A 21770-nucleotide genomic window follows, 5' to 3' on the forward strand; every position below is an offset into this window, starting at 1 on the left:
TTTTGAATTTCTGACGTTTATTTTTTAAAGCAACTGGATGCTGTGATCCACTATACTAATCAAAGCTCATTTTACTAATTGGAAAAAAAAGAACAGATTTGGACTCTATTTTGAAAGGCAGTTCAAACCAAAAAAAACACGAACACTTGTAATTTTTTTCATTTGAGGCACTTATTCTCTAGCCATTGGTAAGAATCCAAAAACCTGCTCTGTTGCATTTAAGTTATTACATGGTATGACTTTGTACTGAAGTTGAAAATAATTTTTTAAGAAAATTCAATACTGTAATTATGTACCTACGTCTCATCATGTAAAACTTGTCCTGGCATTTCTCAGCATCTGAGACCAGTAAAACACTCATTTTTAAACAAAAATAATTGTTCTTTTTAAATTCTCATATAAATAACATGACATTTATAGTATAAAAGCAAATCAACATCTGTAATACTGAATAAGAGACTAAAATACATACAGCAGAAACCAACACAACATTGTAAAGAAATTATTCTCCCCCAAAAATAAATTTTTAAAAAAGATTATGTCACAGTGTATTTGGGTAATTGTGCTTTATATTCCTATATTTTCAAAACTCCCTATATAGGTTGAAAAAAACCACAAGTGCTACTTGATAAATACATTTATTAACATTATAGATTTTTTCATACATACTTTAATATGTGTATGCATTAAAATATTTTAAAAATGACTATGATCTGATGATAGCAGAGACTGATTTTACTTGAAAATATTAACTTCATACATATCAAGCACACCATCCTTAACTATATAATTTGTTTGCAAAAGGCTTGCTGAAGTATAAACAAAAATAAAGAAGTAGTTTTTCATACCTTACACATTTATAAAGAGTTGCTAGCTAGCAGGAAGACAATTGACTTATTTTACAATGAAAATTTACTTTGATCTTTTGAAGGCTAGTACTATGTAGGACATTTTCCAGAAGACCAGAGATGCTTCAGATAAAAAGTAAGAAATGTATAAAATACAACTATCTGAAAGATTTTCTAAAAAGAACATATTATAAAATTAGACAATCATTCTTTAAGAAGACTTCTCATCAATTTCTCCTATTCAAACAGACTGAGATGACTCAGGTATTTTAAAATATTTTAGAAACACTTCCTCAAAAATTGCCAAGACAGCAGCCTTCAGGTGTTCCCTCAAACCCAGTGTTGCTTAAATGAAGCAAATCTTATGAGAACTTACCACCAACCACAAGTTTTTGGGAGCATGGACTATATCTTACTCTTTACCTTACCGCCAGTGCTTAGAAGTAGGCCCTCCTCAACAAATGTTCACCGAACTCAACTGTTGAAAAGATCACTACAACTTACTAGTAAATAAACAGTCCTTTGGAGGATTGTGGGAAACCAAAACACTTCCAGTTTATACAAGTATTCATGAACATGTGAAAATGTTCTAGTTTAACCTAAATGTCCCAGCCCTTATAAGTGCTACAGGAAAAAGCAATTAAAAGGGAAAAATTCCTTAATAATTCATAAAATATGAGTAGTTTTTAAAACTAATAGAACCTGAGAATTTTAAGAGGCAAGCTAAATATTAGCTACACTCAATCATTATATAGTATATGGCAACTTAGTAGTGAGTAGTACCACATGATTGTTTTATACAGGTCCCATATCCAGTCAGGCCTGCTTTTAAAATTAAGTCACAAAAGAAAAAACATGTTCAATCTGTTATTAAATTTAAACCATTAATCTGGAGTATACATTTTAGGTCTATTAATTAAACAAAAATAGCAAAAAGTTGGTATTTGAGGAAAATGCTTTCAGTTTAGTCTGTGAACAGTGCAAGTTTAAAAAAAAGCATGTAATAAAACCATTTTCCATAAAAAACAAGATACTCAAGCAGGTCCACCTATGTCTCTAGTTTAGGTCAGAAGTTAATTCAATATTTTAAAAGTCAAATTATTTTAAACTTTATACTAACTTAGCTTGGCCTGTTTTTTCTTTCAAATGAGTCAGGTTTTAGTGTACTTAAAGGAAATTAAGCATACTGAAAAGACAACGGCCTCAAAGAACACATAATCGAGCGGAGGAATAACATACAATCACTGAAACTAAGAGATGTCAAGTGTCATTATTCAAACTAATTCTGGGAGAAAAAGTTAGTTGCTGCTCCCTTTCTCAAAAACAAGACACAAAATTATATTTTGAAAAAGTCTTATTCATGTGTCAACCTCCTAAAAATACTCATCATTTACATGTATAGAGTACATGTATATACATATATATAACCCTTTTTATCTAGAAGTGACACTGTTCTCCTGTAATTGAGTGGTTCCCCATTTATCCTCCAAATCATCTTTGGAGATTTAATCTAAAATGTGAGGCCCAATCAACACAATGATAATTTAAGCTAAGTATAAACATTTATGAAAATTTAGCACATTACAAACATGCCATTGAAGTATGAGAATAAAGAAAGACCTTAGTTCCAAAATGAAAAACTACTGTTACAAAGAAGTGGGTTTCCCTGGTGACTGAAACGGTAAAGAATCCTCCTGCAATGCAGGAGACCTGGGTTTGATCCCTGGGTTTGGAAGATCCCCTGAAGAAGGGAATGCAACCCACTCCAGTATTCTTGCCTGGAAAATCCCATGGACAGAGAAGCCTGGTGGGCTACAGTCCATGTGTCGCAAAGAGTCTGTCACAACTGAGCAACTAATACTTTCACAAAGGAAGTAGTCTCCCAAATTCTAATTGCAGAGTGAAGATTAGCTACAGTTGTTCCTCTGGATGGGAGATTTTGACTCAGCATTTATTTACACGCTTTAATGTAATATGGCTCAGTTAACTCACTTCATTAGTAAATAAAAATGAAGAGGGGATTTTAAAAGTCTGAATTATAAAGAATAAAATCTGAATTATACTAAATAACTTCAAGGTGAGATCTAAGGGGAAATGGAATTCTCCAGGCAAGAATACTGGAGTGCGTGGCCATTCCCTTCTCCAGGGCGTCTTCCGGACCCAGGGATCTACTCTAATTTTAAAAAATCAGACAAAGAATGTCATGGAGGATCAAGTTCTAAAAGCTGATACAAAGAGTAAGAAGAGTGGCTTGCACAGGGGACAGCCTTAAGGCTGGATACTAAAAGAAAGCAAACTTCGAAAGAGCCAGAACGCCCAGTAAGGACAAACCACTGATGCATTATGGGCACTGCTGTCTAAATCCCTTTCTCAGTGTTTTCAATTCAGAGGTTTGAAGTTTTCTTCTAGGAGAAGATCTGATTATATGATGTAAGTCAAAAAGAACCAGTTTTTATGTTATACAGGATGGACTGGCAAACTTTATCTTACAAAGGGGCAGACAGTAAATATTTTAGGTGTTGCAGGTCACACAATTTGCTCTCTGATGCTGTTTCTTCCTGCGCCCGTTCAAAAAGAACAGCTCATTTTCAGCATGCTAGCCATAAACAATCAGGCTGCTTGCCAAATCAGGCCAGTCTGCAGACGGCAGATACAGAAGGAAAGCAATTCTCAAATACTAACTCTCCTCTCAAATTCCCCTCTCTTTCAACTTTAAATAACTTCAGATAGAAGAGGAAATAGAGGTTTAAAAGACTATAAGGATAAGGGATCAAATCTAACTTTCCAAATGAGAAGCCGAAGTCTCAGAGCATACAAGTTGACTTGCTTACAGCTGAGACCAAATGCTCACTTTGCTTTCTTTCCCCCTTCCATTTTTGGAATGCTTATGGCTCAAATTTGAGGACTCCCTTTAAAATAAAGACTCCTGGACCTTTACTATATTCACAGCTTAATATATTTGTGTTACTGGATACTTTTCACATTCTTTTATCGTGATAAAGAACGTCACACCAGGAAAAAATAATGTAATACTTTTTAGTTTATACTGGGCTAGCATGGGGCTTAAGGAGGCTTAGAATTCTGTCCCCTAAATTTAATAAACTACCAAGTTTACTCAGGCTGGACAGGCTAGCTTCTGAGGAGAAGCCATTCAGGGCTGCTAGGTAGAGGGGACCAGTTCCATGACATTAACATTCAAGATAAGCAGACATCACTCCTCTCACCATATTCCTCTAGGACACGTGGGGCCAACAAGCAAAAACCTTACAGAAGAGTCTAATCCTATCCATCTACCATTTTCCCTATGACAATAATATGGAATGAGAAATAGCACTTCAATGCCACTTCTCAGAGTAAGTTATATACAAAATGAACATTTTCATTTTCTTTCAAATGGTAATTTAAGCTCATTCTTTGTACCTGAGTTTCTAGTTGTTTCCCACAGCATTTCTGATTAAAAGCCTACTTTTATTATCAATGAAAAGAGTCTCTAGACCAAAACAGATACAGTCAGATATTCCAAATGAATCTTCCCTAAATTTAGAACAGGAATTTTTAAACAATTTTATAGAACAGTGTTACCAACCAATACCAAAAATATCTTTCATGTGCCCATTATGAATATAAGGCCTGAAATCTCTTGGATCTTTTAAAATACACTCACATACCATATGGCTTTATAAAATATTATCACCGATCAACCATGTGTCATCCAGGTTGTTTACGAAATGCCAGCTCTGAAAGGTCACAATTTCATCAGACACAGATTTGTGAAATTTTCATTCTAGATATGAGGTAACACGTTTTTTCCACGTCATGTCCTCACTTTTCAGGTAAGAGAAATTTGACTCCTTTATGACTGAAAAACAAGCCATGCCCTCCTCGCTCATTAAAAAAGATTACAGGATAAAAATCATCACTTCTTCTGAATGATCTGTAAGTAGCTCCTAAACCCTCCTTTTATTCTACTGTATTTAAAACTCTTCTTCTTGAAGTTTCAATTTGAAGTCCTCTCTGATTCTTTCCAGCAACTCGGGTTTAAAAATAACATCCAGTGCAGTCATTGCCAGAGCTTTGGCTGTTCTCAAAGTGTAGAACTGAGCTTCTTGTGATCCTAAATGGGAGAGAAGTTAAATAAAGGTAATTTCATATGTATTACAACTAATTTATTCATTTTCAGGTTAGCTCTCAATATCTAAATTGCCTCTCCAACTGACCACCACAATATAGTATTTCCTGAGGTGTTCGGTAAAGAAGTGATAATGGGCTAAACTAAGCAGTTAGAAAGGCAGCTACTACTACAAAAAGAGCACATGTCAAAACATCAACACTTACCTGCAGCTTCAGTATATTGTTCTGTATGATTCAAGGCATTAGACCCAATGTAAAAATATGGATGAATCCCGGGAACCACAAAAGAAACATTTCCAAAATCGGTAGATCCTTGGAAAGGTAAGACGAATCATGAATTTTTAACTGCTAGTCCAATGGAGCACATGTACCTTAATCTCTATACACCTGACATGATTTACAACTCCTTCCCTTCCAGAAATTCTCTACCCTTTTGGTTTCCATGACTCCACTCTCTACTGACTGTCTGGCTTTCTCTATGACTCCCTCTCTAGTCACTTCTGTCTCCTGTTTCCTGAGCACTGGTGATCCCTAGGGCTCCATCTCTGGGTTACTCCTTCCTCTGTGTCCTCAGGCAACCTCCTCAACATTGAAACCTATGTCTTCAATCACCTCTCATGTGTTGACAACCCCTAAGTCTCGACCGAGACAACTTTTGGAATAGGCTACTGGACAGCTTTCCTTAGAAGTCCTGTGAACACCTCAAATTTAACAAATGAATAATTTATACCAACCCACCCTGCTTCAGCCTGCTCTTCCCCTTGAACCCTTATCTCGTTGAATGACATCAACACCCTGTTTTTATCTCCAAGTACCCCTGAGTCTATGTCATCAACATCTACTGTATTTTAGGAGATACATTTCTAACATGTAAACATATTAGCAATAATGCTCTTAAAAGGAAAAAAAATCTAAAATAACCTGATATACTTACGAGTGTTTAAATTCTAATAGTTGTTTGTTATTTCTCAGAAACTGACAATGTCCCCATGTAACCAAGTCCTTAGTAACCTGCTTACTGATAACTGAGAATGAATTAAAATTCGATTTCCCCTTTAAGTAGCTTACTTAAAAATTAGAACTAAGCAAATTTAAACACTAGAAACACTTAGAATATAAAGCCAAGAGTAGGCTGGCTTTCTCTAAAAGTGAATCTGTTCACATGACATTCTACATTCACTGAAGAGTTCTTTAATGTCTTTCTCCTAACCATTAAGTTTGTAAAAAAGTGTCATTAAAAAGCATAAGCAATACTTCCCCCAACGTCCACAACTGTTAAGCAAAACCATTTAACCTTGGATAGTACTTCCCTTCCTCAAACAGCATATGTTTGAAAGAACTTAATTACCTGAAGGGCCACTGAACATAGCATCTTCTGAAATGAAGTCTATTCCTAGCTTTTTTCCATTTTCAACATAAGCTTTCCACAGACTCTTATTGGGAAGAACATTGTAATAATCATGTGCTCCACTGTTAATTTCCACCTGATAAAAATTATAACACAAATTTAAAATTAAGAAACTTGAATTCACGATCTAATTTTCAAACCAGCACCGGTTCTCTAACAGAAAGAGGTTTTAAAAGGAGGAACCTCCCTTTCAGGATATAAACTCTCTCAAACCTTTACTTTAAAAAAAAATACATTTTTCTATAATGAGAGTTCCTAGGACCCTATCTCCTTTATGCTATATATGCACCAAAGCACACTAGGTCCCCTAGCTCTACCAACCAATAAGTCTCAATTTCAGTTACCTAAACCAGGAGTGGGGGCAGCCAGGAATCTCCACTTTAACCAGCAGCCCCAAGTAATTCTGATGCAGGTGGTCCCAAAGCCACATAAGAAACACTGCTCTAGGCTATAGCCCCTAAAAGACAAATCAAGATTTACTAATTTTCAGTATACAAACTGACACTGATACCACTACCTGGTCTGAAAGGTATAAAGTACTTTAAGAGAAAGACAGAAGATCCACAGTGTGGAGGGGTGGACTATGGTCCTCATTTATTAATTTCAGTGCATTAAGATACAGAAGCAGTTTACATGTATCCAGTTAAGAGGATTTACAGATTTAGATTTGATTAAATAAAAAACGGGCAATATTCCCACAAACTAAAAATAATTCCAATAACATTAGCAAAAACCAATTATAAAATGGCAGAGATAATAATTATTCTACTCTTAGCAACATCTAAGTTAGAAACAATGAAAATCTAAACATACTAAGTCGCACAGTTGTGTCTGACTCTTTGCGACTCCAAGGAATTCTCCAGGCCAGAATACTGGAGGGGGTAGCTGTTCCCTTCTCCAGGGGATCTTTCCAACCCAGGGATTGAACCCAGGTCTCCCCCATTGCAGGCGGATTCTTTATGAGCTGAGCTACCAGGGAAGCCCAACAGATACTATAAGTCAGCCAAAACATAAAAATTATTAAAAGACTATTTAAATATAAGAGGAGATAAGCAATCTATCTGATAAGATATTTAAAGTAATAATCATAAAGATGCTCAAAGAACTCAGGAGAAGGATGGATGAATAGAATGAGAAGTTTTAAACAAAGAGTTGGAAAATATAAAAAAGAACTACACAGAGCTAAAGAATACAGTAACTGAAATAAGAAATACACTAGAAATCAATAGTAGATTAAATGATACAGAATAACGGATGAGAAAAATGGAAGACAAAGTAGTGATAATCACTCAAGCTGAAAAGGAAAATGAAAAATGAATTTTTAAAAATGAAGACAGTTTAAGAGCCCTTTGGGACAACATCAAGAGTATTAACATTTGTATTATAGGGATCCCAAAAGGAGAAGAGAGAGAGAAAGGAGCAGAGAACACACTTGAAGACATAATAGCTAAAAACTTCCCTAATCTGGGAAGGCAAACAGACATCTAGTCCAGGAAACACAGAGAATACCAAACAGGATCAACCCGAAAAGGACCATCTTGTCATTAAACAGCAAAAATTAAAGATGAAGACAGAATATAACAAGCAAAAGAGAAAAGCAACAAGTTACCTACAAGGAAATTCCCATAAGGCTATCAGCTGACTTTTCAGCAGGAACTCTGCACAGAGGGAGTAGCACAATATACTTATAGTGATGGAAGGGAAAACCTACAACCAAGAATACTCTACCTGACAAAGCTTTCATTCAGATTTGAAGTAGAGATCAAAAGTTTCACAGACAAGCAAAAGCTAAGAGTTCAGTATCTCAAAGCCCCAACTTTCTAAGAAATGTCTGAAGGACTATTTAAGCAAAAAAAAGGCCATGACTAAAAATATGAAAATTACAAAAGGAAAAATCTCATTGCCAAAGGTAAATACATGGTAAAAGTAGTAGATCAACCACTTTAAAGCTAGTAGGAAGGTCAAAAGACAAAAGTAGCAAAATCATCTGTAACTATAATAAGGAGTTAAAGGACACAGAAAAGAAAAGGGTGTAAAATATGGTATCAAAAGCAGTAACCGTGATGGGAGGAATAAAAACAAAAGATAGGTTTGGCTGATTTTACCGTAAAGTTGCCTTCATAGCAACTATATAGAGCAATTCGAAAAGCGTAACTGCCAATAAGGAAAAATATAACTTGCAGAAAGGCGGGGATTCTAGCTCAGCAATACCAGTTATTCTAAGTCCTGTGTGATAAGACTACTGTGGTCCTCCCTATGCAAACACTCAGTAAAACAAATAAGAATGAAAGACTTTCAAATCAACTGATTTTTGCATATTCAAGACACTGCCAAATGAAAGAAAGGCAAAATTAGGTTCTAATGTAACTTAATATAAACAGTCCCAGCCCACATATATACTTCTGATTATAACTTAGATTAACTCTTAAAAGTTCTTACTGTGCACCCAGTAGCCAAAGCTGCAGCTCTGAAGCAATCTTCTGCCTTTTTGGTCAAAACTGGAAGTTCTTTCATTGAGGGTGCACGGAAGTAATAGATTAACTCAGAATAAGAGGGAATGATATTGGGTTTTACACCACCATTTTTTATTATACCTATAAAAAGAACCAAATTACTGGAATTGAACTTGGAGCTTGGAGACCATTCCTTTAGTTTAAATACAGCCATAAAGTTTTTCAGCCAAAACATAAATACAGAAAAATAGTTTAAACTTATTACCTTCACATATACACCAATCAAAGATTTTGATGTTATACAACAAGTTTCTACGCATAGTGTGATATTTCCTGGCTAATAGGAAAAATAAAATAACTGTCTATATGTACTTTAGCCTGAGGAATTTACATGATGTTAATAAATTATGATTCTTGACTAAAAGGAAACTGTCAGAAATTTTTACACGTATTGTTAGCCTTCTGGAAGAGACTTTTATTTCAGTGGGCTTTCTTACAGTTGTATATTTTGCTAAACTTTTGACATAAGGAAAGACCCCAATGGTATGAGGTTCTATATAATTACTCTCATATCTTAGGAATCCCATTTTAAATGGCATTTGGCTCTGGGAAAATATTTGAAAATATTTTTATGTTAATAGGAAACCAATACAAATCAAGGATCACAAAGTACACTCTCAACTGTCAAAACAAATGCATTTATTTGGAACTACACTGAGAAGGAAAATGTATCCATTCAAAATAATAACTAAAATAAATAAGCAAAGCCTAATATTTTATGATCTGCTTTTTTTTAAAAGCATTTTTACATATTCATGTTTGGTCCTTTTAAAGAAACTAAAGTAGAAAATTGGTAAAAGTGCAGTTACCAACTAATTTCAGAGTACAGCAAAATCAGGTAAAGAACAGATTTGAAGTATAATAATTTCCTAAAGCATAAAGAAATAAACTAAAAAATAAATCTTCAATTTCAAGACAGTACTTTATTACTGTATTTACATTAAGGTGTGACACATAATTTTAAATTATGCATAATACTTTTACTTAGGATTAACAGCACTTGAGTATATAAAACCAGTAGCCATCACTTTTTTTTAAATGAGAAAACAATGAAATTTTGTTATCAAGAAACAGGATAACTGGGAAATCAAGTTCTAACTTTCAAATACCAACAGAAAGAACATAGATCCTTACATAAAAACATCAGTTCTAATACTCAAAATGACCATTCTATTTATGTACAAATAATCTTAACCACATGTAAACAAAAATCTACTATCCTGCCCCAGGAATTTCTGAAAATGTTAAAAAAATGTTTCAATATTCACAGAGAACATAAAATGTTCCCAAATGTTTTTTTATATTTTAAAAAATTCATGTATTTATTTTAAACCCAAATTTTTTTTCATCAAATAGTCTATTAAAGAATTGTATTGCACTCAAATGTATTAAGCACCATCTGTTACTCAAAGTATCTGATATTTGTACCATGAACTCTCCAGGTTGGTTTCAGTTGCTGTCTTAACACAGACAGATTGTTGTAAGCGAGGACAGCGGCATCTAATGCATTCAGCCCTTCCCAGGGATAAGCAGCAGCATGAGAGGCTTTACCGTAGTACTTCACAGTCACACTAGGAAATGAAACATCACTAGGAATTACTTTTTTCAATATTACTAAACAAAGACAATCAAATTATTATTCAAAATTAATTCACACTGCTGGAATTTTTATTTGCAAGTTATTTGTAGCAATAATGTAGCAATTTACATATCTTAGTTCTAGTTTATATGTAATACAAAAACTAACACAAACAAGGCAGTCCAAAAAAGAATTTTGCTCCTCTTCAAATTAAATCTGTACACCATTAAATTTAAATAAACAACCCAATACTATATTGAGTGCTAGTATTACAAAAAAGATGGCTCCTGTCTTCTATCCTGTATTGTGACAGCTCTGTATCAAAGGTCTGCAGGAACTCAAGATAATTCTGTCTTAGGGGTGGGGAAAGGTCAAGGAAAGACAAAAAGGAGGTCACATTTGTTTTTTTGTGTGTGGGGGGGGTTTTATTTTTATTTTTGGCAGAGCCACCCAGCTTATGGATTTTTAGCTCTCTGAGTAGGGATCAAATTCTGTGCCCTCAGCAGTGAGTGCACAGAGTTCTAACCAGTAGACTGCCAGAGAATTCCCAGGATGTAATATTTGAAATGGGTTAAGAAAACCTCTAAAAATCAGGTTAAAATCACAGTTTTATAAAATACTCTTGCTTTAAGTCAGCTGTTCCTGACCAATACTTATTAATGATCCAGAATACCCGTATCAATAATGCCTTAAAATTTTATACATTGTTTTCCCACTTTCAAATAGTTCTCACGCTAGGCTAACTACTCAGATACAAGAAAAAACAAATTTCAAGGGATTAGATCTGATAGAGTGCCTGAAGAACGATGCTGGCCTGAGAGCAGCGGGGTCGTCCGAGCTCAGGCCCTGGCTGCACCCAGGCCTCCCCAGGGCTGTGGGCTGGGCTGTGTGGGTGTCACTGTGCCTGCACATGGCCTAAGGGGGGTGGTCGAGCAGTCAGAAACCCAGAGATTCCCTTGGGAAGTTTTGGGAGGTTTGTGACAGAGGCACAGAGGTTTGTGACACTGTACAAGAGGCAGGGATCAAGACAATCCCCAAGGAAAAGAAATGCAAAAAGGCAAAATGGTTATCTGAGGAGGCCTTACAAATAGCTGTGAATAGAAGAGAAGCAAAAGGCAAAGGAAAAAGGAAAGATATACCCATTTGAATGCAGAGTTCCAAGGAATAGCAAGGAGAGATAAGAAAGCCTTTCTCAGTGATCAATGCAAAGAAATAGAGGAAAACAATAGAATGGGAAACTCTAGAGATCTCTTCAAGAAAATTAGAGCTATCAAGGGAATATTTTATGCAAAGATGGGCACAATAAAGGACAGAAATGGTAGGGACCTAACAGAGGCAGAAGATATTAAGAAGAGGTGGCAGCAATACACAGAACTATACAAAAAGACCTTCACAACCCAGATAATCACAATGGTGTGATCACCAACCTAGAGCCAGATATCCTGGAATGCGAAGTCAAGTGGGCCTTAGAAAGCATCACTATGAACAAAGCTAGTGGAGGTGATGGAATTCCAATTGAGCTATTTCAAATCCTGAAAGATGATGCTCTGAAAGTGCTGCACTCAATATGCCAGCAAATTTGGAAAACTCAGCAGTGGTCACAGGATTGGAAAAGGTCAGTTTTCATTCCAGTCCCAAAGGAGGCAATGCCAAAGAATGCTCAAACTACCACACAATTGCACTCATCTCACACGCTAGTAAAGTAATGCTCAAAATTATCCAAGCCAGGCTTCAGCAATACGTGAACCATGAACTTCCAGATGTTCAAGCTGGATTTAGAAAAGGCAGAGGAACCAGAGATCAAATTGCCAACATCCACTGGATCATCGAAAAAGCAAGAGAGTTCCAGAAAAACATCTATTTCTGCTGTATCAACTATGCCAATGCCTTTGACTGTGTGGATCACAAAAAACTGTGGAAAATTCTGAAAGAGATGGGAATACCAGACCACCTGATGTGCCTCTTGAGAAATTTGTATGCAGGTCAGGAAGCAACAGTTAGAACTGGACATGGAACAACAGACTGATTCCAAATTAGGAAAGGAGTGTGTCAAGGCTGTATATTGTCACCTTGCTTATTTAACTTATATGCAGAGTACATCATGAGAAATGCTGGACTGGAGGAAGCACAAGCTGGAAGCAAGATTGCTGGGAGAAATATCAAGAACCTCAGATATGCAGATGACACCACTCTTATGGCAGAAAGTGAAGAACTAAAGAGCCTCTTAATGAAAGTGGAAGAGGAGAGTGAAAAAGTTTGCTTAAAGCTCAACATTCAGAAAACTAAGATCATGGCATCTGGTCCCATCACTTCATGGTAAACAGATGGGGAAACAGTGGAAACAGTGACAGTCTTTATTTTTTGGGACTCCAAAATCACTGCAGATGGTGACTGCTGCCATGAAATTAAAAGACGCTTGCTCTTTGGAAGAAAAGTTATGACCTACCTAGACAGCATATTAAAAAGCAGAGACATTACTTTGTCAACAAAGGTCTGTCTAGTCAAAGCCATGGTTTTTCCAGTAGTCATGTGTGGATGTGAGAGTTGGACTATAAAGAAAGCTGAGCACCAAAGAACTGATGCTTTGAACTGTGGTGTTGGAGAAGACTCTTGAGAGTCCCTTGGACAGCAGGGAGATCCAACCAGTCCATCGTAAAGGAAATCAGTCCTGAATATTCACTGGAAGGACTGATGCTGAAGCTGAAACTCCAATACTTTGGCCACCTGATGCGAAGAACTGACTCATTTGAAAAGACTCAGATGCTGGGAAAGATTGAAGGCGGGAGGAGAAGGGGATGACAGAGGATGAGATGGCTGGATGGTATCATTGACTCAATGGACACGAGTTTGAGTAAACTCCAGAAGTTGGTGATGGACAGGAAGGCCTGGCGTGCTGCAGTCCATGGAGTCGCAAAGAGTTGGACATGACTAAGCAACTGAACTGAACTGAAGGTTTAGAGAAAGGATTGCATATTAAATAGTTATTTACAAAGATGATTTGCTTAATAATACTTTTTAAGCCTGAATAATAGTACCCACATATAAATTAATAAAAAGTCACTTAGATTTTCTTTTTTAAGGAGTAGATTCAGGAGGCTCATGACATTTCTTTACTGATTCCAAACATTCAATCAGCAAAACAAAAACAACTAAAAGTATTCAAGTAAAATACATTTTAAAAATTTTAGGATACTTGTTATTTCCTCAATATATATCTTATCACCATCATCCAGAAAGTGGAATTTTAACAAAACTGGTGATAAATATTATAAAATGGACAAGGATGTCCTTTATGAAAAAGATTCTAGCACTATTTTTTCTATGATTCAAATCTATGTACAATTAAAGCACAATAAACTACAGAAAAGAAATCTTAATGCTTGTTTTGTATTAGCATTAGCATTTTAGGCTTAAAAACATATTTAAAAAGTGATATGGAATGATATTCAAGACATATTGTTTAATTTAAAAAGCAAGAGCAAGATCAACAATATATTTAGAAGAATATTTTGGGGGGGAATTCTCCTTTAAAATTTAATTTGTACATGTACCTATTTTATGGCTAGAAATACACCCTAAAAGTTCTGGAAGAATATATATCTCTAGAAAAGGACTGGATGTGGGGAAGGTGAGTAATAGGGACACAATGCTTTATTTATTGTTACAGATTTTTAGCATAAATAGATGAGTAATTTTTTTAAATTTTTGTTCTTGTTCTCTTTTCCACCTTAAAAGATGGCCAATGAAAATCTAAGAAGTCAGATACTAAGAAAAGGCCTGAGGCCAAAAGGGCTGACTTTAGGATCAAGGCCAATAAACCTACCTAACCCTAAATCCTAGAAGGCTAATGGACTGGGAAGCTTGCCGGCAGCCACTGGCCCCTTCTAGCCAGAGGCATTGGCAGAGATTTCTAATCTCTACGATTTTCCAGAGGTGTACTGCTATACATCATCCCTGAAACCAAAGATGAAAGATTCCTCCTCCTGTCACAACATCAATTCCTGATGATAAGGCCAAAGACACCAGGATAGTTAAAATACTCACCCTCTGAAAACAAGGGATGCAGAGAGAGGTAGGATAACTGAACTATCCTTAGCACTGAACTATCACTAGCACTGCTGGGTTGTTCCTCTATTACTCTCTAGCTACTGCAGAGGATGTAGGGTTTTCCTGAAGCACCTGAGCAGTGGCTCCTTGGAACCAGACTACTAACTGGACCATTAACTGCTATGATTGAAACTTCCGATGTAAAAATTTAAACCACTTCAATGATGCACCCAGGTACCAAAATAAATGAATAAGAAGTTTCCTGCAAAAAGCAAAGGAGAAAAGGAAAGATATACCCATTTGAATGCAGAGTTCCAAGGAATAGCAAGGAGAGATAAGAAAGCCTTCCTCAGTGATCAATGCAAAGAAATAGAGGAAAACAATAGAATGGGAAAGACTAGAGATCTCTTCAAGAAAATCAGAGATACCAAGGGAACATTTCATGCAAAGATGGGCTCAATAAAAGACAGAAATGGTAGGGACCTAACAGAAGCGGAAGATATTAAGAAGAGGTGGCAAGAATACACAGAACAATTGCACAAAAAACATCTTCACTACCCAAATAATCACGATGGTGTGATCACTCACCTAGAGCCAAGCATCCTGGAATGTGAAGTCAAGTGGGCCTTAGAAAGCATCACTATGAACAAAGCTAGTGGAGGTGATGGAATTCCAGTTGAGCTATTTCAAATCCTGAAAGATGATGCTCTGAAAGTGCTGCACTCAATATGCCAGCAAATTTGGAAAACTCAGCAGTGGTCACAGGATTGGAAAAGGTCAGTTTTCATTCCAGTCCCAAAGGAGGCAATGCCAAAGAATGCTCAAACTACCACACAATTGCACTCATCTCACACGCTAGTAAAGTAATGCTCAAAATTATCCAAGCCAGGCTTCAGCAATACGTGAACCATGAACTTCCAGATGTTCAAGCTGGATTTAGAAAAGGCAGAGGAACCAGAGATCAAATTGCCAACATCCACTGGATCACCGAAAAAGCAAGAGAGTTCCAGAAAAACATCTATTTCTGCTGTATCAACTATGCCAATGCCTTTGACTGTGGATCACAAAAAACTGTGGAAAATTCTGAAAGAGATGGGAATACCAGACCACCTGATGTGCCTCTTGAGAAATTTGTATGCAGGTCAGGAAGCAACAGTTAGAACTGGACACGGAACAACAGACTGGTTCCAAACAGGAAAGGGAGTGTGTCAAGGCTGTATATTGTCACCCTGCTTATTCAACTTATATGCAGAGTACATCATGAGAAACCCTGTGCTGGAGGAAGCACAAGCTGGAATCAAGATTGCTGGGAGAAATATCAAGAACCTTAGACATGCAGATGACACCACCCTTATGGCAGAAAGTGAAGAACTAAAGAACCCCTTAATGAAAGTGAAAGAGGAGAGTGAAAAAGTTTGCTTAAAGCTCAACATTCAGAAAACTAAGATCATGGCATCTGGTCCCATCACTTCATGGCCAATAGATGGGGAAACAGTGGAAACAGTGGCTGACTTTATTTTTTTGGGACTCCAAAATCACTGCAGATGGTGACTGCAGCCATGAAATTAAAAGATGCTTACTCCTTGGAAGGAAAGTTATGGCCAACCTAGATAGCATGTTAAAAAGCAAAGACATTACTTTGTCAACAAAGGTCTGTCTAGTCAAGGCTATGGTTTTTCCAGTGATCATGTATGGATGTGAGAGTTGGACTATATAGAAAGCTGAGCGCCGAAGAACTGATGCTTTTGAACTATGGTGTTGGAGAAGACTCTTGAAGAGTCCCTTTGACGGCAAGGAGATCCAGCCAGTCCATCGTAAAGGAGATAAGTCCTCAATATTCATTGAAAGGACTGATGCTGAAGCTGAAATTCCAATACTTTGGCCACCTGATGTGAAGAGCTGACTCATTTGAAAAGACCCTGATGCTGGGAAAGATTGCGGGCAGGAGGAGAAGGGGACGACAGAGGATGAGATGGTTGGATGGCATCACCAACTCAACGGACATGGGTTTGGGTGGACTCCAGGAGTTGGTGATGGACAGGGAGGCCTGGCGTGCTGCGGATCATGGGGTCGCAAAGAGTCGGACACAACTGAGCAACTGAACTGAACTTCAACTTGATTACTCACTCGTGTTCAGCAACATCAGGTAGATAAGCAGCATTCTCTTGAGATGGATGGGCCATAAAAACAACATCAAGATTTTTGAAAGCCCCGGCTTCAATTAAATCAATTTTGCCACCACCATCTTCTTCTGCAGGGGTTCCCAGGACAATTACCTAGAAAGAAATACCTGTGTCAGAGGGACAAAAATTCCTAGTAGGAAATGTCAGTCAGATTTCCTTGCATATATATTCACAATCTATATCAAACTATGAAGAGAGATTTTGTTCTCTGACTCTTAAATAGTGCAGTGGGCATAAATCTATGGTGCTAAATTAATCACAAACTTGCAGTTGACATTATTATACCAATTTATTGCAAAGTATGTACTAAAACCTCTACAGGAAATTTTTCCCAATATTCTAATGTAATTTTATATAACTAATGTCAAAGATGAAAAAAGACAAGTACTATACACTAAGTCCCTCAAAATTATTTAGGACTTATTTCTTAAAGCTTTTATTTGATTATCTTTTAGGATATGTATATAATGATTCATAATCACTTTACTGGTAAGGAACTTTCTAGTTACTTACTAGTTATCCTCACAACAACCCTGTGAGGTAGGTAAGAGATCCGTGTCATCATTTTAAGAAAGGTGGTTTTGAGGCAGGGAGTGAAGTGTCTTGCCCCAGGTCACAGAGCAAGTCTTAAGGCAGAGCTGGGATGAGATATCCTGACCTTCAGGCCTGAACTTTGTTTCTTTACTAAACTACCTCTTTAAAAGGTCTTAACACATTAATCCTTTATGAAAAATATTAAATAAATCTTAATACCATGGTTAGAACTGTTACACAAACTTACTAATTCGATTCCACCAGCTCAACCAGGCAGATTTATTGGTCACCAAACACCTAATTAAACAAAAGAGAACTTTACAGAATAAACATTTTACTTTGATATTTAAACTTTAACTTCTTCAAACAATTTTTAAAAGTAAAGACAAATTATCTATAATCAACTAATACACTTTCAAGGTCACGTATAAGAACACAATGAAACAAGTTGGAAAAAGTCTTGGCTTGCAAAGAGAATCAACATAAACTCCATTTTCAGGTAAGACAGATAACCTTGTAAATCTGAGTATTACAGTTCAAAATCAGAAGTGTGTATATTTCCAGGCATTCAAACTCTTATATTAAGCTGCTTTTTACTCTTAACCTTTGACTCAAGAAATCTGATGACTTTTCAGGTTAAATCTTGCTGACTTCTCCAAACCTTTCATAAACCTGGTTAAAGCTAAACCTCTCCAGCGTTTCATGCAACAGCAAAGGACACCTCCTCCCCCAAACAAAACAAAATTCTAGCCAGATGAAAAACAAAGGCCCAGTCATACGCAGAAAAGAGAAGGCAGCTAAACAGAAAAAGCCACAAAAGATGGAACTGTTAGAATAAAAGAGAAAGGTTACTGACACTGGAAAAAAATGGGATAAAGAATATGAAATATAACACTAGTCTTCCCCTTAACAGGAATGGTGTTGACTGAATCTTAGCTCACAGAATGAAGAATATACCATCTGGAAAAACAGAGTAACACAAGATTAAACTTGCCCTATGGCTAACATAGACAACATTTCCCTGTTTAATTTCGAGTTAATTTCTTAAAATCGCGAAATAAACCTTAAGACTTAAGGATCAACTCATCTATGTTCTTAATGGTCACTCTCCTCCCATTTTCTGTATACTTCTAGAGGTTTTGTAGTTATAATGGCTGAACATTTCCTATCCAAACCCCAATGATTCGAATCACAACAGCTTCTAGAACTGCCACAAAAAAATTTTTTTTGGAGTCTAACAAAGAGGGTCTGCAGGTTTCCCTACAATAACTGCTTCCTTCTAGAGACTGAACAACCTTGTCAGCCAATTGCGATTGCCCGTTACCAAAAATAAGCCATCACGAAAACCAGGCTTGGTTCTAAGGTTCTTTCCTAAGGGAGAAAGTCGGAGAAAGTCGACTCAATTGTTTACAACTACACAGGAGAGAAAAATCAAAAATCTGTAAAATGTCGCTAGGTCGGCAACTCATAAACTACTGACTTTGATCCAGGGGTTCTGCCCACTATAGCAAAGGCCAGGACATTGAGCGCTGTCTCTTACACCTGCCCCGCGGTGGGAAGGGACTGATGGGCAGGGGAAGTGCCAACTGCCGCCCTTCTCCGGTCGGTCTCGGACTGGGCAGGCAAAGGGAGCCCCACTCCCGGGTCCCACCTCACCTTCACCGGCAGAGGCAGTCCGGCGAGGCTCTCCAGGGCCCCCTTCACGCCCAGGGCGGCCGCCGCCCCAACCTCGGCGATCAGGTTGTGGCCGCAGGCGTGCCCGATGCCGGGCAGCGCGTCGTACTCGCAGAGAAAGCCCAGATGCAGCGGGCGCGGAGCCGCCCAGCCCCCGGGCGATCCCCACTCGGCGCGGAAGGCCGTGGCCAGCTGGTAGTGCGGCTGCACGGCCCACGACCCGGCCGGGGTCTCGCTCTGGAAGAAGCGCGTCAGCACTCCGTGGGCGTGATGCTCTTCGTAGGCCAGCTCGGGCTCGCTCCAGATGGCGCGGCTCAGGGCCCCCAGGCGCTCGGCCGCCGCGTCGATGCACTCCGCAGCGCGCAGCTTCAGCAGCTCCAAATCGGAGACGCTGGCGCAGGCACCCCCTTCCACCGGCCGCTCCTCTCCGGGTCTCATCGTGCCCTCAGCCGGTGACCGGTCAGCAGTTCTCTCCGCGGACCGCTGGATCGCTCTCCCGGCGGCACACCGAGCCTGCGTACACGCCCGGCGTCCGCGGAGGTCGTTGCCACAGCTCCCGGGAGACCCGCTCCGGAGTCCCCCGGCCCCGCCTCCAGAGCCTCGCCCGAAACGTGCTCCGCCCCTTCTACAGCCCGCAGGTGCTCCGCCCCCGGATCGGGGCGGGGGTCGCTGGGAAAAACCCGGTTCCGGCGACTCCTCCGCTGTCCTCAGTCTTCAGTCCTCGCGGCTGTCAGGACAACGGAGCTATGCTCTAAGGCTCTATTCCTTGCCCGTCGTTGCTTCTGTCCCACAGTAGCAGAATGGGGACGGTTTCATCGGCTGATAGGTATCAGGTTTCATCGGCTGATAGGTATCAGAGGCAGACCAAGTGAGCATTTGTTGTTGTTTATAGTCGATAAGTCGTGTCCGACTCTTTGCGACTCCGTCGACTGTAGCCCGCCAGGCTCCTCTGTCCGTGAGGTTTCCCAGGCAAGGATACTGGAGTGGGTTGCCATTTCCTTCTCCAGGGGGTCTTCCCAACCCAGGGACTGAAACACAACCCCTCTCCCCCCACCTCAGCCCCACCGTGTGCTGCAGTGCAGGTGGGTTTTTTTATCGCTGGACCGTCCAGGGGAGTCAAGTGGAACATGCTGCTGCTGCTGCTGCTAAGTCGCTTCAGTCGTGTCCGACTCTGTGCGACCCCATAGACGGCAGCCCACCAGGCTCCGCCGTCCCTGGGATTCTCCAGGCAAGAACACTGGAGTGGGTTGCCATTTCCTTCTCCAGTGCATGAAAAGGAAAAGTGAAAGTGAAGTCGCTCAGTCGTGTCCGACTCTTAGCGACTCTATGGACTGAAGCCTACCAGGCTCCTCCGTCCATGGGATTTTCCAGGCAAGAGTACTGGAGTGGGTTGCCATTGCCTTCTCCAGCATAGTCCCCCTGAAAAACCAGCTCTCTCTAAAACAGGAATAAGCCACTCTGTTTCTAGAATAGTAAGACAAATTTATACAAGGTTTTTAGTTCATAAAATTGGGTTCCGATATAAATGGTTTGCAAAGAACACCGGTCTATAGACTACGAACTTCACTTTTCGGTTTGCCCTCACTTCTCCTTGGGGTTACTGTGTAATAGAAAAGCTGAGACTACTGTTTATGGCTTTTTCATTAGCATCAGAACTTACTAATGACTGGAACAGCGCCTGGAATACAGTAAGCACTAGGCATGTATTCCCTTTATAGTCTATTTGAGTAGAGTAGAATTAGAATTAAGAATTTAAAATGAGGTTTGTTTTTTGTTTAAAAAAAAAGCGCAAAACAAAGTTAATTAAAAGATATATGGTTACATAGACTCATACTACTTTGTTGATTTGACTATTTTTTTAATAGTAACAGCTTTGAGAGAGAGCATATTTTCTGTTTTCGTTCACGATTTTGAGGCTGAACTCAAGTAACATGAGGTGTGCAGTTGGTGTCCACATTATAACTCGGTTTTAGATTACCCAATGAAGAAATTCAAGATGCTCCAGAGTGAAGCACAAAGTCTGAAAAACTGTTGTTGATGATATAACTATTAATAGCACGGTAGAGATTTATAATCTAAGGTGTTCCACATAGTAAAATCTTCCATCAGCATTTCATACCCTATCACCTCTTTCCTTAATTTGTCACAATTAGGTTAAATCAGACAGAATATATTCATATAATAAGACAAATGTATTTTTAAAAATATTTTTTGGTATGAATCATTTTTAAAGTCTTCGTTGAATTGCTACAGCATTGCTTCTGTTTTATGTGGGATGTTAGCTCCCTAACCAGGGATTGAACCCACACCCCCTTCAGTGGAAGGGGAAGTCTCAACCACTGGACCACCAGGGAAGTCCCAAAAGTGTATTTTTTTTGAAAATACATTTCTGGTCTAAAGAAAGCTAATATACATGAAGACTATCTACTGCTGCTTTTAACTACCACACATATTAACATACTAGAGTATGTTAAAATACTAGAGTAATGTCACATTCTAGATCAGAAAATACTGTCATTCTCAGTCTAACCAAAGCTCAGCCCTAGAGACAACAAATGTGGAATTAAATTCCTGGACCCTCTTGTCTATGCTTAATAAACTTACCGAGATACACTTCTGCAATAATCTCCTGAGTCTATGAGATTCAGTATTACGGTGCTCAGTTGGCTAAAAAACTGGCCTTGTTTGAGTAAAAACAATAGGTGACATTTGTAGAGCACTTCCTCTGTAACAGGAGCTAAGTGCTTTACAAGTATTAACTCATTTAATTCTCATAACAACCGATGAGGTTGTTAATGAAATTGTTCATCTTCACTTTACAGATGTATTATATGAGATTTCACTGCTAGTAAG

General features: G+C 38.5%; 1 protein-coding gene across 2 annotated transcripts; it reads right to left on the reverse strand.

The window, feature by feature from the left end:
* Window positions 1–622: 622 nt before the first annotated feature.
* On the reverse strand, window positions 623–19499 carry PM20D2 (peptidase M20 domain containing 2). 2 transcript variants are annotated; one of them, XM_081528563.1, is made up of 7 exons: window positions 18900–19499; window positions 16654–16802; window positions 10329–10471; window positions 8827–8981; window positions 6328–6463; window positions 5184–5291; window positions 623–4962 (listed from the first exon to the last, which is right to left on the reverse strand). In XM_081528563.1, exons 1-7 carry the CDS (start codon window positions 19353–19355, stop codon window positions 4823–4825), a joined length of 1287 nt encoding a protein of 428 aa, XP_081384689.1. In that variant the 5' UTR covers window positions 19356–19499; the 3' UTR covers window positions 623–4822. The 2 variants fall into 2 exon arrangements, with proteins under 2 accessions (XP_081384689.1, XP_081384690.1); XM_081528564.1 differs by having other exon boundaries at window positions 623–5009; window positions 5151–5291.
* Window positions 19500–21770: the final 2271 nt, after the last annotated feature.

Source organism: Giraffa tippelskirchi, chromosome 9 (assembly GCF_054371585.1).
Source record: "Giraffa tippelskirchi isolate mGirTip1 chromosome 9, T2T-mGirTip1v1.2.pri, whole genome shotgun sequence".
Lineage (NCBI taxonomy): Eukaryota > Metazoa > Chordata > Mammalia > Artiodactyla > Giraffidae > Giraffa > Giraffa tippelskirchi.

What these genes read in the sequence shown, in the direction of transcription:
- PM20D2 (XM_081528563.1), bottom strand. Translation starts at nt 19,355, where the DNA reads ATGAGACCCGGAGAGGAGCGGCCGGTGGAAGGGGGTGCCTGCGCCAGC. An exon ending in CCTGATGTTGCTGAACACGA is followed by an intron (nt 10,472 to 16,653) that starts GTGAGTAATCAA and finishes TTCATTTCCTAG; the next exon opens with TGTGACTGTGAAGTACTACG. An exon ending in ACAATATACTGAAGCTGCAG is followed by an intron (nt 4,963 to 5,183) that starts GTAAGTGTTGAT and finishes TCTCCCATTTAG; the next exon opens with GATCACAAGAAGCTCAGTTC.